Source organism: Epinephelus lanceolatus, chromosome 2 (assembly GCF_041903045.1).
Source record: "Epinephelus lanceolatus isolate andai-2023 chromosome 2, ASM4190304v1, whole genome shotgun sequence".
NCBI lineage: Eukaryota > Metazoa > Chordata > Actinopteri > Perciformes > Serranidae > Epinephelus > Epinephelus lanceolatus.
In genome coordinates this window covers 47,049,583-47,064,300 of record NC_135735.1, presented here as the reverse complement: position 1 = coordinate 47,064,300, position 14,718 = coordinate 47,049,583, and the positions used below count along the sequence as shown (strand labels likewise).

Genomic DNA, 14,718 nt, shown 5'->3' with positions numbered 1-14,718 from the left:
TGAGCAGGTGATTGATGTTTTGTGTTTTAAAATTTAAATGTCACATCTTGTTTCTTTGTGAATTTTTTTAGAGCAATTTTCCGTATGAAGCAGTGTTCCAATTTTGATAATGTAAAAAAATAAATAAATAAATAATTAAATGTGACAACAAGTCAGTTTCTGGTACCTTCAAAGTCACTGGCCTTTCTGGTATCAAGGTTTTAATTAAGGGTAACTGCTGCTCTTAAATCCATACAGAAATTGAGCATAGTGTTAGTTCAGGCAGGACACGATGTCAAGCTCAGCTCACATCCCAGCTACATCAGCTGATCTGAAAGAACCCAATCAACTGATGGAGCAGCTGATTGAGGGAAGGGAGTCAGCTAATAGGTCACATGATTCCTCTCCGCGCAACCAATTGGCAAATCTCATTCAGTGCACCCTATTTAACCTGCTCTGGCCTGCCTATAGTTGCTGCCACTTTGCATCCCGCCTCCACCCCAGCTCCTCCTCTTCATGTTATGTCTGACTTGTCATTCTCATTCCTGTTTGTCATTGATGCTGCTCTGTTCTGTTACCCCAAAGGGATTTGGTGCTGCTCTCTTTGGCTTAGGCTTTCCATGTAGAAGCATGGAAGGGCAGGGAGTTTTGCTCTCTCTGCCGCAGGCTTTCCTTGTATGCACATGGAAGGGCAGAGAGGTGTGCTCTCTCTGCCTTAGACTTTCCACGTAGGTGTGTGGAAGGGCAGAGAGATGTGCTCTCTCCACCTTAAGCATTCCACATAGGCTCTTGGAAGGGCAGAGAGGTGTGCTCTCTCCACCTAAGGCATTTCACATAGGTGCATGGAGGGGCAGAGAGGTGTGCTCTCCCAGCCTTGGGCATTCCACGTAGGTGCACGGAAGGACAGTGAGGTGTATTCTCTCCACCTTAGGCATTTCACATAGGCGTGTGGAAGGGCAGAGAGGTGAGCCATACCGCCACATATAATACTGTAATGGAAATAAAGTTTTCTTTGACAAAAGTGGTCCTAACTAAAATGTTGTCGGGACATGAGATAGACTTCAAAGTTTTCTCATCATCATGAGCTCACCCATCTCTCTTAGCTCCATGGTCACATCCAGGTAACCGTGCTCAGCACTGTAGTAGGCTGCCTGCTGCAGGGCTTTCATCCTGGCCTTACACAGCCTGGGGATAGGGCTCAGAGAGTCAGGAGCTGGAGCTTTTGCATCCTGTTGCTCCTCCTGCTCTTCCTGCACTCCCTCAGCCAGGATCTCCTCCAGAGAGAGGATGTCTTCCTTCCTGTGCTGGGGCTGTTGCAGCAGCCTCCTTAGGATGTTCCTGCAGATGGAAGTGATGCTTTGTTTGTGTTTTGTTTCATGCATATTAAATCAAAAACTCTCGCCTAATTGTGTTGCCATTTCCCAGGGAATAAAATCCTAGATTTTAAGCATGTGGATACCTGTGTGTTTATGACAGTTCAGCTGTGTGGCAACATATAATTTTGAACATTTATTATCCAACCATTTATAGAAATAAACAGCTAGATAAATGTCTCACCTGTGTCCGTGTGCTGCAGCATAGCTGAAGCAGTTCATGTCCTCATACAATGGTGATGTCAGGGAATTCCCATGATGCACTCTGAGCAGAGGGTCTGCTCCATGGGTGAGGAGCAAGCTCACCATCTCATAGTAACCTAGGAAGATGAAATATTTTGTTTTTGATTTATTCAAGACAGAAAAGCATCATCTGCACCTGAACATGCACCTGCACTGACCTGTGCTTGTTTACTGATGCAAATATTGTCTTGAATGTACAGTACAGGCCAAAAGTTTGGACACACCTTCTCATTCAATGCGTTTTCTTTATTTTCATGACTATTTACATTGTAGATTCTCACTGAAGGCATCAAAACTATGAATGAACACATGTGGAGTTATGTACTTAACAAAAAAAGGTGAAATAACTGAAAACATGTTTTATATTCTAGTTTCTTCAAAATAGCCTCCCTTTGCTCTGATTACTGCTTTGCACACTCTTGGCATTCTCTCCATGAGCTTCAAGAGGTAGTCACCTGAAATGGTTTCCACTTCACAGGTGTGCCTTATCAGGGTTAATTAGTGGAATTTCTTGCTTCATCAATGGGGTTGGGACCATCAGTTGTGTTGTGCAGAAGTCAGGTTAATACACAGCCGACAGCCCTATTGGACAACTGTTAAAATTCATATTATGGCAAGAACCAATCAGCTAACTAAAGAAAAACCAGTGGCCATCATTACTTTAAGAAATGAAGGTCAGTCAGTCCGGAAAATTGCAAAAACTTTAAATGTGTCCCCAAGTGGAGTCGCAAAAACCATCAAGCGCTACAACGAAACTGGCACACATGAGGACCGACCCAGGAAAGGAAGACCAAGAGTCACCTCTGCTTCTGAGGATAAGTTCATCTGAGTCACCAGCCTCAGAAATCGCAAGTTAACAGCAGCTCAGATCAGAGACCAGATGAATGCCACACAGAGTTCTAGCAGCAGACCCATCTCTAGAACAACTGTTAAGAGGAGACTGCGCCAATCAGGCCTTCATGGTCAAATAGCTGCTAGGAAACCACTGCTAAGGAGAGGCAACAAGCAGAAGAGATTTGTTTGGGCCAAGAAACACGAGGAATGGACATTAGACCAGTGGAAATCTGTGCTTTGGTCTGATGAGTCCAAATTTGAGATCTTTGGTTCCAACCGCCGTGTCTTTGTGAGACGCAGAAAAGGTGAACGGATGGATTCCACATGCCTGGTTCCCACTGTGAAGCATGGAGGAGGAGGTGTGATGGTGTGGGGGTGTTTTGCTGGTGACACTGTTGGGGATTTATTCAAAATTGAAGGCACACTGAACCATCATGGCTACCACAGCATCCTGCAGCGACATGCCATCCCATCCGGTTTGCGTTTAGTTGGACGATCATTTATTTTTCAACAGGACAATGACCCCAAACACACCTCCAGGCTGTGTAAGGGCTATTTGACCAAGAAGGAGAGTGATGGAGTGCTGCGGTAGATGACCTGGCCTCCACAGTCACCGGACCTGAACCCAATCGAGATGGTTTGGGGTGAGCTGGACCGCAGAGTGAAGGCAAAGGGGCCAACAAGTGCTAAACACCTCTGGGAACTCCTTCAAGACTGTTGGAAACCATTTCAGGTGACTACCTCTTGAAGCTCATGGAGAGAATGCCAAGAGTGTGCAAAGCAGTAATCAGAGCAAAGGGTGGCTATTTTGAAGAAACTAGAATATAAAACATGTTTTCAGTTATTTCACCTTTTTTTGTTAAGTACATAACTCCACATGTGTTCATTCATAGTTTTGATGCCTTCAGTGAGAATCTACAATGTAAATAGTCATGAAAATAAAGAAAACGCATTGAATGAGAAGGTGTGTCCAAACTTTTGGCCTGTACTGTACATATAATATTTAATGATAAAACAAATCAAAATGTAGGCCAGTAATCACCAGTAACCACCCTAGTCTTTATGAAGCTTTGCCAAAAAAAAGTGGGTTGTCAACATAAAATTAAAATCGAACTGGAGACCATGCAGCCACCTTGTACTGTAAAGCATTTCAGTTCTTTAAAAAACTAATCTAAGGGCTCCTTATCTAAAAGTTTATCATAAAAAATAAGCTGTATAATTGTTATCAACATTTCTAAGCTCTAAAATATCAGCACTGGCCTATCAGACAGCAATAATTGAGTTTATTTTACATAGACAACAAGAATGAATGCCGACATAGATGTAGGCATTTAATATTCTTTATAGTTTGGTTATACTGCAGTGCAGTTCACTACTGTTCTGTCTACGTATTGTGCAAGTCTTTCAATTTATTTTCAAGGACTTGATCTGGGCACACACACTGAGGTCTTCACTAATGACACACCTGCAGCAGCAGCTAGCTGTAGCGGTGTCTCAGCTGAGCTCTCCTGACCATCCAGCAGGGCTCCTCCCTCCACATCAGCTCCGGCCTCCAACAGCAGCTGTGAGCAGGATCACACCACACTGTTAGAGCATTTACACTGACCTGCTTCCTTCAAGCTGGTAATATGTTTTTAAGAGGAACATCATACCCTTTCTGCTGCAAAGAATCAAGACTGTTTCTCTGCTGTGACCACACTATAGTGATGTCACAGTATATAGACACACCCTGGAGTAACCTTCTACATCACTGCAGCAAGCAGAAAAGATAACTCTCATCATTCCTGTAAAACTCACCTAACTTTACCTAAAGCACCTAACCAAGGCATACCCCACGTAAACTGAAAGCTGTTCTTGTTCCATTTCTTATACATGTACACTCACTGAATTTTTTCTCAAACAGTCAGAATCACTGTAAGTGCTTCTGTCACTGAGTTACAGAAGTTTCAACACACTGAAAAAGTTTTTTTTCTCTTTATTTTGCCTGAATATTTTTTTCAGAAAAAGATGCTGCAGATATTTAGAACTGGGGCCTTTTAGCTAGAAAGCACAATGGGACCGTATCATGAAGCCTTACATAGTCCAAATGCATAGCAGACAACAATTTCACAGAAATTAACATTTTACACATGTTTTTCTAAGGTTTTGTCCAGGTGCTTCCTGGAAACCTAAATTGATAGGAAAGCTTACGAACAATAGGTTGTGTAAGAAACCCACTTTAATACAGCAAACACAGCAGTTGTTTAAATATCATAATTATCAAGTAAAACCTTAGGGGGATCCACAGGAGGTTGGGATGTTTGATTGTTAATGGGGAGGGGAAATTGATTCTTACATGCATTGCGATTCTCTCATGATTATCATGTCTGGAATCAAAAAAAGTCTATAATGGGAAATTTACAACCCAATTCTCGACATAATGATCACCTGTAACAATTCTGTAAGACCTGACTGTACGTTCTTTACAGCTGAGACAACTGCATGGTAAATCATAACTGACTTAAAAGTGTTTACATTCTAAGCTGAATTTCTACTTAGGTTTTGGCAAGGATGGCTGAGCGTGAGCAACCATAGATGGATACAATATGACCAGCATCAAAGCTGGCGTATGGAAGCATTTTGGCTTCTGTGAAATTAAAGGGACAAGATCCTCACTGTATGCAAGTAAATTCAGCTGTTTATTTCAATTATGGATCATTACAAACACACCAAGGAAAGTAGCAAGTGGTCATACAGTAAGAAAAACAACGTATAGAAATCAAGATGCATCAATAATTGTTTTATAATTGCGTTGCAGCCAGCAGAATTGGAATACATTATCATATTCAGTTAGGAGTCCTCACCTGGGCCACAGACAGGTGACTGTGCAGCACAGCGAACGTCAAAGCCACCCAGCGCCGACTGCCAGGAGGAACCGATGGGTGTCTGGAAGAGGAGCCTGGGACCTGACCAAAACACACACACACACAGACACACCCCAGTCACCTCAGTCACAGAGACACTAACCAGCTGTGATGCGGACAGAGCTATAGCTGAGTCAACAGCTGTGTTGTTACCTGCAGGTCCAGGTTGGCTCCAGCCTCTATGAGCATCTGCACCAGAGCTTCATCTCCTGCTGCTGAGGCGTACATCAGAGGAGTCATTCCCTGCATGAGAACACACACACACACACACACACAGACACACAGAGGGATGTTTTTTATAAGGCTACACAGATAATTGTATATCATACATTTATGTTTCATCAATACATTCGTGTGAAATTATACAAAAGTGTTTCCTCTCAGCGTTGAGTCCAGGTGTGGGGTATTAAACAGTTGCACTCTGCCTACCAATCACAACCTTAGATGGTGGTGGATTAGCAGAAGATAACTGTGACCTTAAAAAACATGGTGCCTCCCTTACAACAAACATTTGACCAACGATCCTGCACCTCACAGCTCCTCATTGGCAGCTTTAAAGTAATAAATTTGTTACTTTAGTTTTATCAGTTTAAATGTAATAGACAGTTAGAGTGACAAGAGGGTACAAATGTTTGATAAAATGTGAACCAAGGAATAATCCATACTATAACTAATCACAATAACTGTCTTAAATAGTCTGAATCACAACATTATCACTTGTGCAGAACCTGCTACTTGTATTGCATGCTGCTATTTTACCTGAGTGACACATTTACATTGTGAGCAGTCACTCCCTTACCTGGTCGTCCATGGTGTTAAGCCCCTCATCTCCCAGGAGCTGTGTGGCCTGATGGATCAAATCTGCTCGGCCACATGAGAGCATCCTGAAGCCCAAATCCAGCTGGAACTTGGCTGAAGCAGCTTCTGCATCCAAACATTTAAATGACTGGAAACAGCACTCCGACCTGCAGAGACACAGAGACAGAAACATTCATCTGGTTCCGGATTCAGGAGGCTGCTCCTTCCCTGTTTGAATCAGACCCATCAGTCTATTAATAATCTAATCGGCGTAACAGGATTTGCCAAATTCATAAAATAATTTACCTCAACATTTACCACAGCCTCTCTAGGGTCACGCCACACAGGCAATAATTAGTGTCTTCAAACATGCAGGTGCGTGCTCACTGGCTTCTTACTTTAGCTGTCTGGGCTCACAGTCCAGTCCTGGGAGGAGCTGCCTGGCTGTCTGTCTGACATCATCGCTGTCCACCAATAGGCTGCGGCGATGTTCAGCATGCACCACAGCGACTCTGATCCACTCCATGAGAGGAGGGAGGAGCAGGAATGGCCTGGAGGAGGATTAAGATGCTGTCTGTGTACATGTGGCTATTTTCAACAATTGTGCAACAAATGACAAAACAAATGACATCACAGTGAAGAAGACTGGCGGCCTGCTTTAGCCATTTTCACATTAGTTGTTCAATAAATACTAAAAATAAGATTTCGGTGGAAAAAGCAAACAAAGGCTGGAACTAGCTTACGGTCTGCTGTTGTTACAGTAATTTAGGTACAAGCTCAGAATGATGAAGATGAAGTGATTTATTAATGTGGAACACACACACACACACACACACACACACACACACACCTCTCTCTGCTCAGTGTCATGGTCGGCGGCTCTAGGTTGGGATTTTCCAGTGACTCCATCTGTGGGCTGGACAGGAAGTAGTAGAGTGTACGGAGGGCGTCTGCAGCCCAGGATACTGAGAGCTGAGTGGCTAAGCGAGTGGGGCTGACGGAAGGGCTCGAGCTGCGCAGACGCTGCATGTGGTGCATCGCTCGAGACACAAGATCACCTGCAGGAAGACAGCGGACATTATGTTCATATGTTCATCAGATCATATTCAGATAGTAATATAAGAAGCAATTTAAGACTTTATTTACTTTACTTTACTTTGTGATTACAGCAATAAGGTAAAAAAAGAAAATAACTATTCGATATGCAATGCTCAACAAAATGAAGGAAACACAAATCATACATCAGATCTTGATGAACGAATTATTCAAGTTGAAAATCTTTACTGATGTACATTATATAAGTAAGGAAGTAATATTTTTCAACAGGTTGTCCATGTTTATACAGCATGAAACAACATGGTAAGAACAGATGGGGCCAAGTGCCTGAGATGCACTTTTAGTAGTACATCTTTGGAACAATGCAGTTTCACCACCATGCAGACCCACATCAATAACATCACAATTAAATAGCCTAGTGTAAGCACAGTCAGATTTTCTTGGCACTGCAGTGATTTTAAGTCCTTATGAAAATTCCTTCACATCTTTCTTTGACCTCATGACGTTTCCCACTGAGGTCAAGGAAAAGAGGTTAGGAAAAGACACAGGAAGTAATTTTTGGCTATTAGACCAAAAGCTCAGAGGGTCACTGAAAAAACCCCAAATTCATCCTCTGGAGTTTGTGAGCATCCACTGCAAATTTCATTGTCACCCTACAAGCTTTGAAAAAAATGGATTAAATAGCATTGTCATCTTTACACACCACCACTAGTGTGGCAAAAAGGATAAAAAAAAAATCGCAACACAATGTCATGTAAACAGTTGTGGGGGTGTGGATTAAACATTATGGAGACTATGGGTTGGAAATGTATGACTACAAAACACATGAATTAATAAAATGTTGTAACAAAAACACACAACTAGCTACTTTTATAAAGATTACTAAATTAGGATTATGTGCAATAAATAAGCCTGTAAAAACAGTATGTTGTAGAATACAGACCAGAATTACCAACACAGGAACTTATTTAAAAATATGATCAATTTATAGTGTTGTCCAAAAAAATTTAAATTTTCCAGGAAAACAAAAAGTGTGAAAATGTATTGCTGACCTTTTCTGTTAAGGTTTCTTTTTGTTTTACAGCTCTGTGTTGAAAGAGCTACCCAACACTGTTTGCATTCACATTTGTGATTTAATAAAATATACACCAGCCTTCCAGTGATTCTGTTGGTTTTAGAGCGGATTATTAATTCATTGCTCCTATACCAACACTTGACCCTGTAATCGGTCAACTGAAGACATAAAAACAAATCTCTTTTCACCAAACAGCAAAAATATTTGAAATGTAACTATGAGGAAGAAAAGTGAAAACGAAAGGAACAATATGACTTAAATATACAATGAAAAACACACAACATGGTGTGCTTAAGTGCTGCATGGTCACATGAATATGTCATCAGAACGTCCATAAACTGCTGTGAACAGTGAAAGTACAGAGCTCTTTTATTTTCCCTATAGCATTCAGATAATGAGGTACGGTGGCCTGCAGGGTGTGAAGGTGCCCTTGTTTTCTGGATACAAGCCACAGGTTGTTATGTAACCGAGGGGGAGGTGACACCGTCTTACGATCTGTCCCAGGAGCCCGACGCCGGTCACAGTTTAAACAAACACAGAAAACACAGAAGCTGACTGTGGCGGCACACACACACACACACACACACACACACACACACACACACACACTTACTGAGCTCTGCGATGCTGCCCACACAGGTGGCAAGTAGAGCCTGCTCCAGCGTTCGCAGTTCCAGCTGGAAGTAGGCGTCCTCTCTGCTCTCCACTGAATCTGCAGGAACCTTTGTGTACGGGCTGACATGGGCTGGCAGCGTCAGCTCACCTTAACACACACAAATATACACACAAACTAATATTAATGGTCAATATTTACAAATAATCTTTATTGACTCTCCATCTCAGTTAATCTAGCTGTTAGCTGTGTTGGTGGCGTCGCTGTCTGGATGGAAATGTGGGTCAGTCGGTCACTCCACCACTGCGGTCCAAACTGAAATGTCTCATCTTAAATTCATCAACATGAAAGTTTGTACAGACATTTATGTTGCCCAGAGGATGAGGCCATCTGACTTTGGCAATCCTCTGACTTTTCCCCTCGCGCCACCATGATGTTGACATTTGTGATTTTAAGTAAAATCAAACCAGTTGGCTGAGAAAGGTTTGTAGCTCCCTCATGGAGTATAGCTACTATAGTCGGTAGGGGTGTACCATATCATAATATCAGTTTAAATATGATATGAAAAATTCATATCGTGATACTTGCAATATTTTGACTTGTTGACATATTGACGTCATACTGTGTGCATGGTTGAAAATGAAATTATTACCGACTTCAGTAGTGTGGAATAAACTGTGACGTCCTGAATGTTTTATGAACAGCCCCGGACTTCTCAGACTCTTTTAACAACTTACCGCTCAGAGGGAACTCATTCAGCAGCTCCTCTGGCAGCAGCACAGCTTCTCTCCCTCTCTCTCCTCTCTCACTGTGCACACTGGAGTCGGTGCTGTCAAGTGATTTTGTCATAAACCTTCGGTAATGTAAATCTACGTGACACTCACAACTTGACAAAAAAAACTACATATATGTGAATGTGCGATAGTTATGGTAGCAGCCTGTCACAGGTTACAGCGTGATGATTAGAGGAGAAATGGCAGAGCATAAAGGTCCAGGTGGAAAAACCCCCAACTCAGTCATTTAGGATTTTACTAAGTAAATCACCTGTTGATTTATACATATAGATCCCAGGGTATATATCTATTTGCATTTGTGAGCTGTTTAAATGTGTAATTTGTGGTAGATTTTATTTTGTTGAACTGTTGATATTGTATACAGAATCTGAATCTGAACCATTTATTTTGTTGCAATTTAATATTCTTAAAGTAATAATAATTTTTTTTTTTCACTAATTTGTCATATGGTCAAGAATATAATTATCACAAAGATAGCCTGAAATTTCGTGATATTATTTTAGGGCCATAAAGCCCGTCCCTAGTAGTTAGCCAATCAAGACCCAGTTTCTTGGCAAAATAAATAAATAAATAAAATCCAAAGAAATCCTTTAAACCACTCCTGCAGTGTTAACAGTGTCTCTACTTGCCACCCTAATGTTTCAAATGTTTATTCCTGACACCAAAATTTGCTAAAACGTGGCTAAATACACAGCTATTCTTTGTCATTAGTGCAGATAGCTCGCTGTTCGCATTTGGCAATCAATCAATCAATCAATCAATCAATCAATCAATCAATCCATTTGTCACATGAAATCTTATGAGGTACAATCCATTTAAATTTAATCCTGTGAGTTCCTTCAATTTGCGCATTGAGAGAGTGTAATAATAAATATATGCGTAAGTAGCTAACTGGACTCCAGTGTTTGATACATAAAACATCCAAAGGTTTTCAGAGGGGAATTCCATTATAGGACCATAACAAAAAAATTTACAATCAAAGCTTTATCATACTGAATACCTACAGTGGATACTTCCTTACACAACAAACCACAACACCAAAACTTTATCCATGTTCTTAGCATTATAAACCACAGAGTCCGCTGTGTGTGATGTATAGCACACCCTCAAAACTACACACACACACACACACACACACACACAAAAGATCCCCGTCCATTATGTCCTGTTGGGTATTTGCTGACTCCTGATCTCCACACAATGGAAACAGCATCAGGGGGGACAACCTGCCAGAAACTGAAGCTTCCTGCAGCTGATACACATCCAGCTGTATTGAGTCACACTCAATCAGTCAGAATAATTATATGAGGAGAAACACTATCATCATCATAATCGTCGTCATCATCATCATCATCCAGAATTGAATTTAAAATCCTACTGTTAACTTACAAAGCTTTAAATGGTCAGGCTCCGTCATATCTTAGAGAGCTCATAGTGCCATATTATCCCACCAGAACACTGCGCTCTGAGAATGCAGGGTTACTCATGGTCCCTAAAGTTATTACGTCAACATCTCAAAACCTACAATAACGCAGTCAAACAGGCAAGAATTTCCCACTTCAAAAAACTAATCTCTGACAATAAAAACAATCCCAAATTCCTCTTCTCCACAATTGATATTTTAACAAACAGTAATTTTAACAGATCACCTAAGACAACAACCAATGCCCTTTGTGAGGACTTTGCAGACCACTTCAGAAGTAAAATCAATGACATCAGATCCAGTCTCTTATCGCAACAGATTTTAACTGTCGACACACCTGGATCATTGCTTTTACCTGAGGAAACACTGGAGAGTTTTGCCCTGGTTGATGCGAGGACACTTGGTCGAGTTTTCTCCCAAGTAAAGCCCACAACCTGCCTTTTAGACCCAATTCCCACACCATTTTTTAAAACATTTTATGGATTCTTTGAGGAACAGCTACTGTACATGATGAATTGCTCTCTTCAGACAGGTGTCTTCCCGGCCTCCTTTAAAACGGCGGTGGTGAGGCCCCTTCTGAAGAAGAACAATTTAGACCCCAACATTCTTAATAATTATCGACCTGTATCCAACTTACCATTTTTAAGCAAAATTTTAGAAAAACTGGTTTTAACCAAGTAAATGATTTTTTAAATACAAATAACACTTTAGAGAGAAGTACTGTGGTTAGGATGAACCACAGTACCGAGACAGCCCTTTTAAAGATTTTAAATGACATCAGGTGCAATTTTGATAACCATAAACTCACAGTCTTGGTACTACAGGATCTAACCGCCGCCTTCGATACAGTAGACCATCACATTTTATTAAACAGACTGAGGCACCTGGTCGGCCTCTCTGGTACTGTTTTTAACTGGTTCGTCTCTTACCTTACTCATCGGCACTTCTTTGTAAGTATGGATACATGTTCCTCAGGAATCCATGAGTTAAAGTGTGGGGGCCCCCAGGGGTCAATTTTAGGCCCAACTCTTTTTAATCTCTACATGCTTCCTCTGGAGGACGTCATCAGGAGGCACGGCATCAGCTTTCATAGTTATGCTGATGATACGCAACTGTACATCGCCGTGTCTCCTGATGACACAGGGCCAATTGATGCCCTTTTTAACTGCATTTTAGATATAAAGTCATGGATGGCAGCGAATTTCCTACAGCTCAACCAGGACAAAACAGAGGTTTTAGTCATTGGTCCTGAAGGCCAGAGAGAGAAACTTTTACCAAAACTACAGGATTTTAAACCAACACAATCTGTAAAAAATCTGGGTGTGATTTTTGACTCTGAGCTCTGTTTTATTCCACATATTAAAAACATAACAAAGGCAGGTTTCTACCACCTTAAGAATATAGCCAGAGTCCGCCCGTTTCTCTCTCAGGCCAGCACGGAGGTGCTGATGCACGCTTTCATCTCCTGTAGGTTAGATTATTGTAATGCCCTGCTCTCTGGTCTTCCCAAAAAGAATATCTCAAATCTACAATTATTACAGAATTCAGCTGCACGAGTGCTGACGAGGACCAGAGGGCAGGAGCACATTATACCGGTTTTAAAATTGCTGCATTGGCTCCCCGTGCGCTTCAGGATCGATTTTAAGGGTTTTTTATTAGTTTTTAAATGTCTTAACGGTCTTGGGCCTTCTTATTTATCTGACCTGCTTTCACCATATCAACCCTCGCGGACCCTGAGGTCCTCCGGCACCGGCCTTTTAACCATACCACAAGTTAAAAAACACTAAAACACACGGGGAGGCGGCATTTAATTATTATGGCCCCCGATTGTGGAACAGTCTGCCGGAGAACCTCAGAGCTGCAGAGACTGTTGATGTTTTTAAAAAGAGGCTCAAGACTCATCTTTTTAATCAGGCTTTTAACTGATCTCTTTATTTATCTATTTTAAATTCCTCTTATAACCGATTTATCCATCTATTATCTATTTTTTATTTATTTTTTATATTCTTACCCTTCCTCTTTTTACGTTCTTATCTCATTTAACCGTTATCTTTTGTTATTTTAGTTATAGGTTTTAGTTTTGATGCATTTTATGTCTCTGTTTTAGATCATTCTTACCTAGCTACTAACTCAATTTTATGAGCTAAATAGCTTTTTGTTGGGTGGGAGGGTTGGGTTTTCTCTTTTCTTTTTGTTTTCTGTTTGGATCTTTGTTGTTTTTAACCTCTGTGAGGCACTTTGTGTTACTGTTGTATGAAAAGTGCCATATAAATAAAGTTGAAAAGAAAAAAAAATAAAGTCTCCAAAAGTAGATCAGGAGCCAGAGCCTTCAGCTATCAGGCTCCTCTCCTGTGGAATCATCTTCCTGTTACGGTCCAGGAGGCAGACACCGTCTCCACTTTTAAGACTAGACTTAAGACTTTCCTCTTTGATAAAGCTTATAGTCAGGGCTGGCTCAGGCTTGCCCTGTACCAGCCCCTAGTTAGGCTGACTTAGGCCTAGTCTGCCGGAGGACCTCCTATAATACACCGGGCACCTTCTCTCCTTCTCTCTCTCTCTCTCCTTTGCGAACACTCATGTCCTGTTACTGCATGTCACTAACTTGGCTTCTTCTCCGGAGCCTTTGTGCTCCACTGTCTCGCAGGTTAACTTACATCGCAGCGGTGCCTGGATGGTGTGATGTGTGTGGTTGTGCTGCTGCCGTGGTCCTGCCAGATGCCTCCTGCTGCTGCTGTTATCATTAGTCATACTTCTACTGTTTATATTATATTATTATACATATGATTATTGGCACATATGTATATCATATATTAATATATACTTGGTAACATATTGTACCACAATAGCCATAATTATTATTATAATATTATTACTTCCATTAATGTTGTTGTAAGCTACTGTCATTACTGTCTGTCCTGCATCTCTCTGTCTCTCTCTCTCTCTCTGTCTCTCTCTCTTCCTGTCTCATTGTGTACAGATTACTGTTAATTTATTATTATTTAGGGATGTCGTATGCTGTAAAGCCCTGTGAGGCAAATAGTGATTTGTGATATTGGGCTTTATAAATAAAATTGACTGACTGATTGATTGATTGATTGATTGATTGATTGATTGGTTGGTTGGTTGGTTGATTGATTGATTGATTGATTGATTGATCATCAGAGAGCAGCTGGGAGATGACATACCTCACCATCACCAATGACAAGGGTCGTCTCAGCAAGGAGGACATTGAACGCACGGTCCAGGAAGCTGAGAAGTACAAGGCTGAAGACGATGTCCAGCGTGACAAGGTGTCTGCTAAGAACGGCCTGGAGTCGTACGCTTTCAACATGAAGTCGACTGTGGAGGATGAAAAACTTGCTGGCAAGATAAGTGAAGACGACAAGCAGAAGATTTATCTGACCTTTTGTCAGGTCAATGTACATAGCCTACTGTAGATAACACTGCGAGAAAGAGGGAACACAACTTTCTCACACCAAAACCATACTAAGATAGGAGATAAACGGAAAAACTGCAGAGAAAGAACAGAAAAAGAGCAGCAGCCTCTAACATCCGGATACAATCTATTAAAAGCTTCAAGCTAACACACGGTGACACCAAAATGGCTCAATTCTGTTGTTAAACCCC

General features: G+C 41.3%; 1 protein-coding gene across 1 annotated transcript in view; it reads right to left on the bottom strand.

The window, feature by feature from the left end:
- The window catches only part of LOC117258497 (ankyrin repeat and BTB/POZ domain-containing protein 2-like), a 44,698-nt gene that overhangs the window by 9,675 nt on the left and 20,305 nt on the right, over positions 1–14,718 (bottom strand). The window contains exons 2-10 of the mRNA XM_033629471.2: positions 8,875–9,024; positions 6,981–7,188; positions 6,529–6,681; positions 6,132–6,297; positions 5,486–5,575; positions 5,273–5,374; positions 3,895–3,991; positions 1,537–1,672; positions 1,070–1,317 (exon numbers count right to left, since the gene is read on the bottom strand). Coding sequence (XP_033485362.1) covers positions 1,070–1,317; positions 1,537–1,672; positions 3,895–3,991; positions 5,273–5,374; positions 5,486–5,575; positions 6,132–6,297; positions 6,529–6,681; positions 6,981–7,188; positions 8,875–9,024 — 1,350 coding nt within the window. The remainder of the gene's footprint in view (positions 1–1,069; positions 1,318–1,536; positions 1,673–3,894; positions 3,992–5,272; positions 5,375–5,485; positions 5,576–6,131; positions 6,298–6,528; positions 6,682–6,980; positions 7,189–8,874; positions 9,025–14,718) is intronic.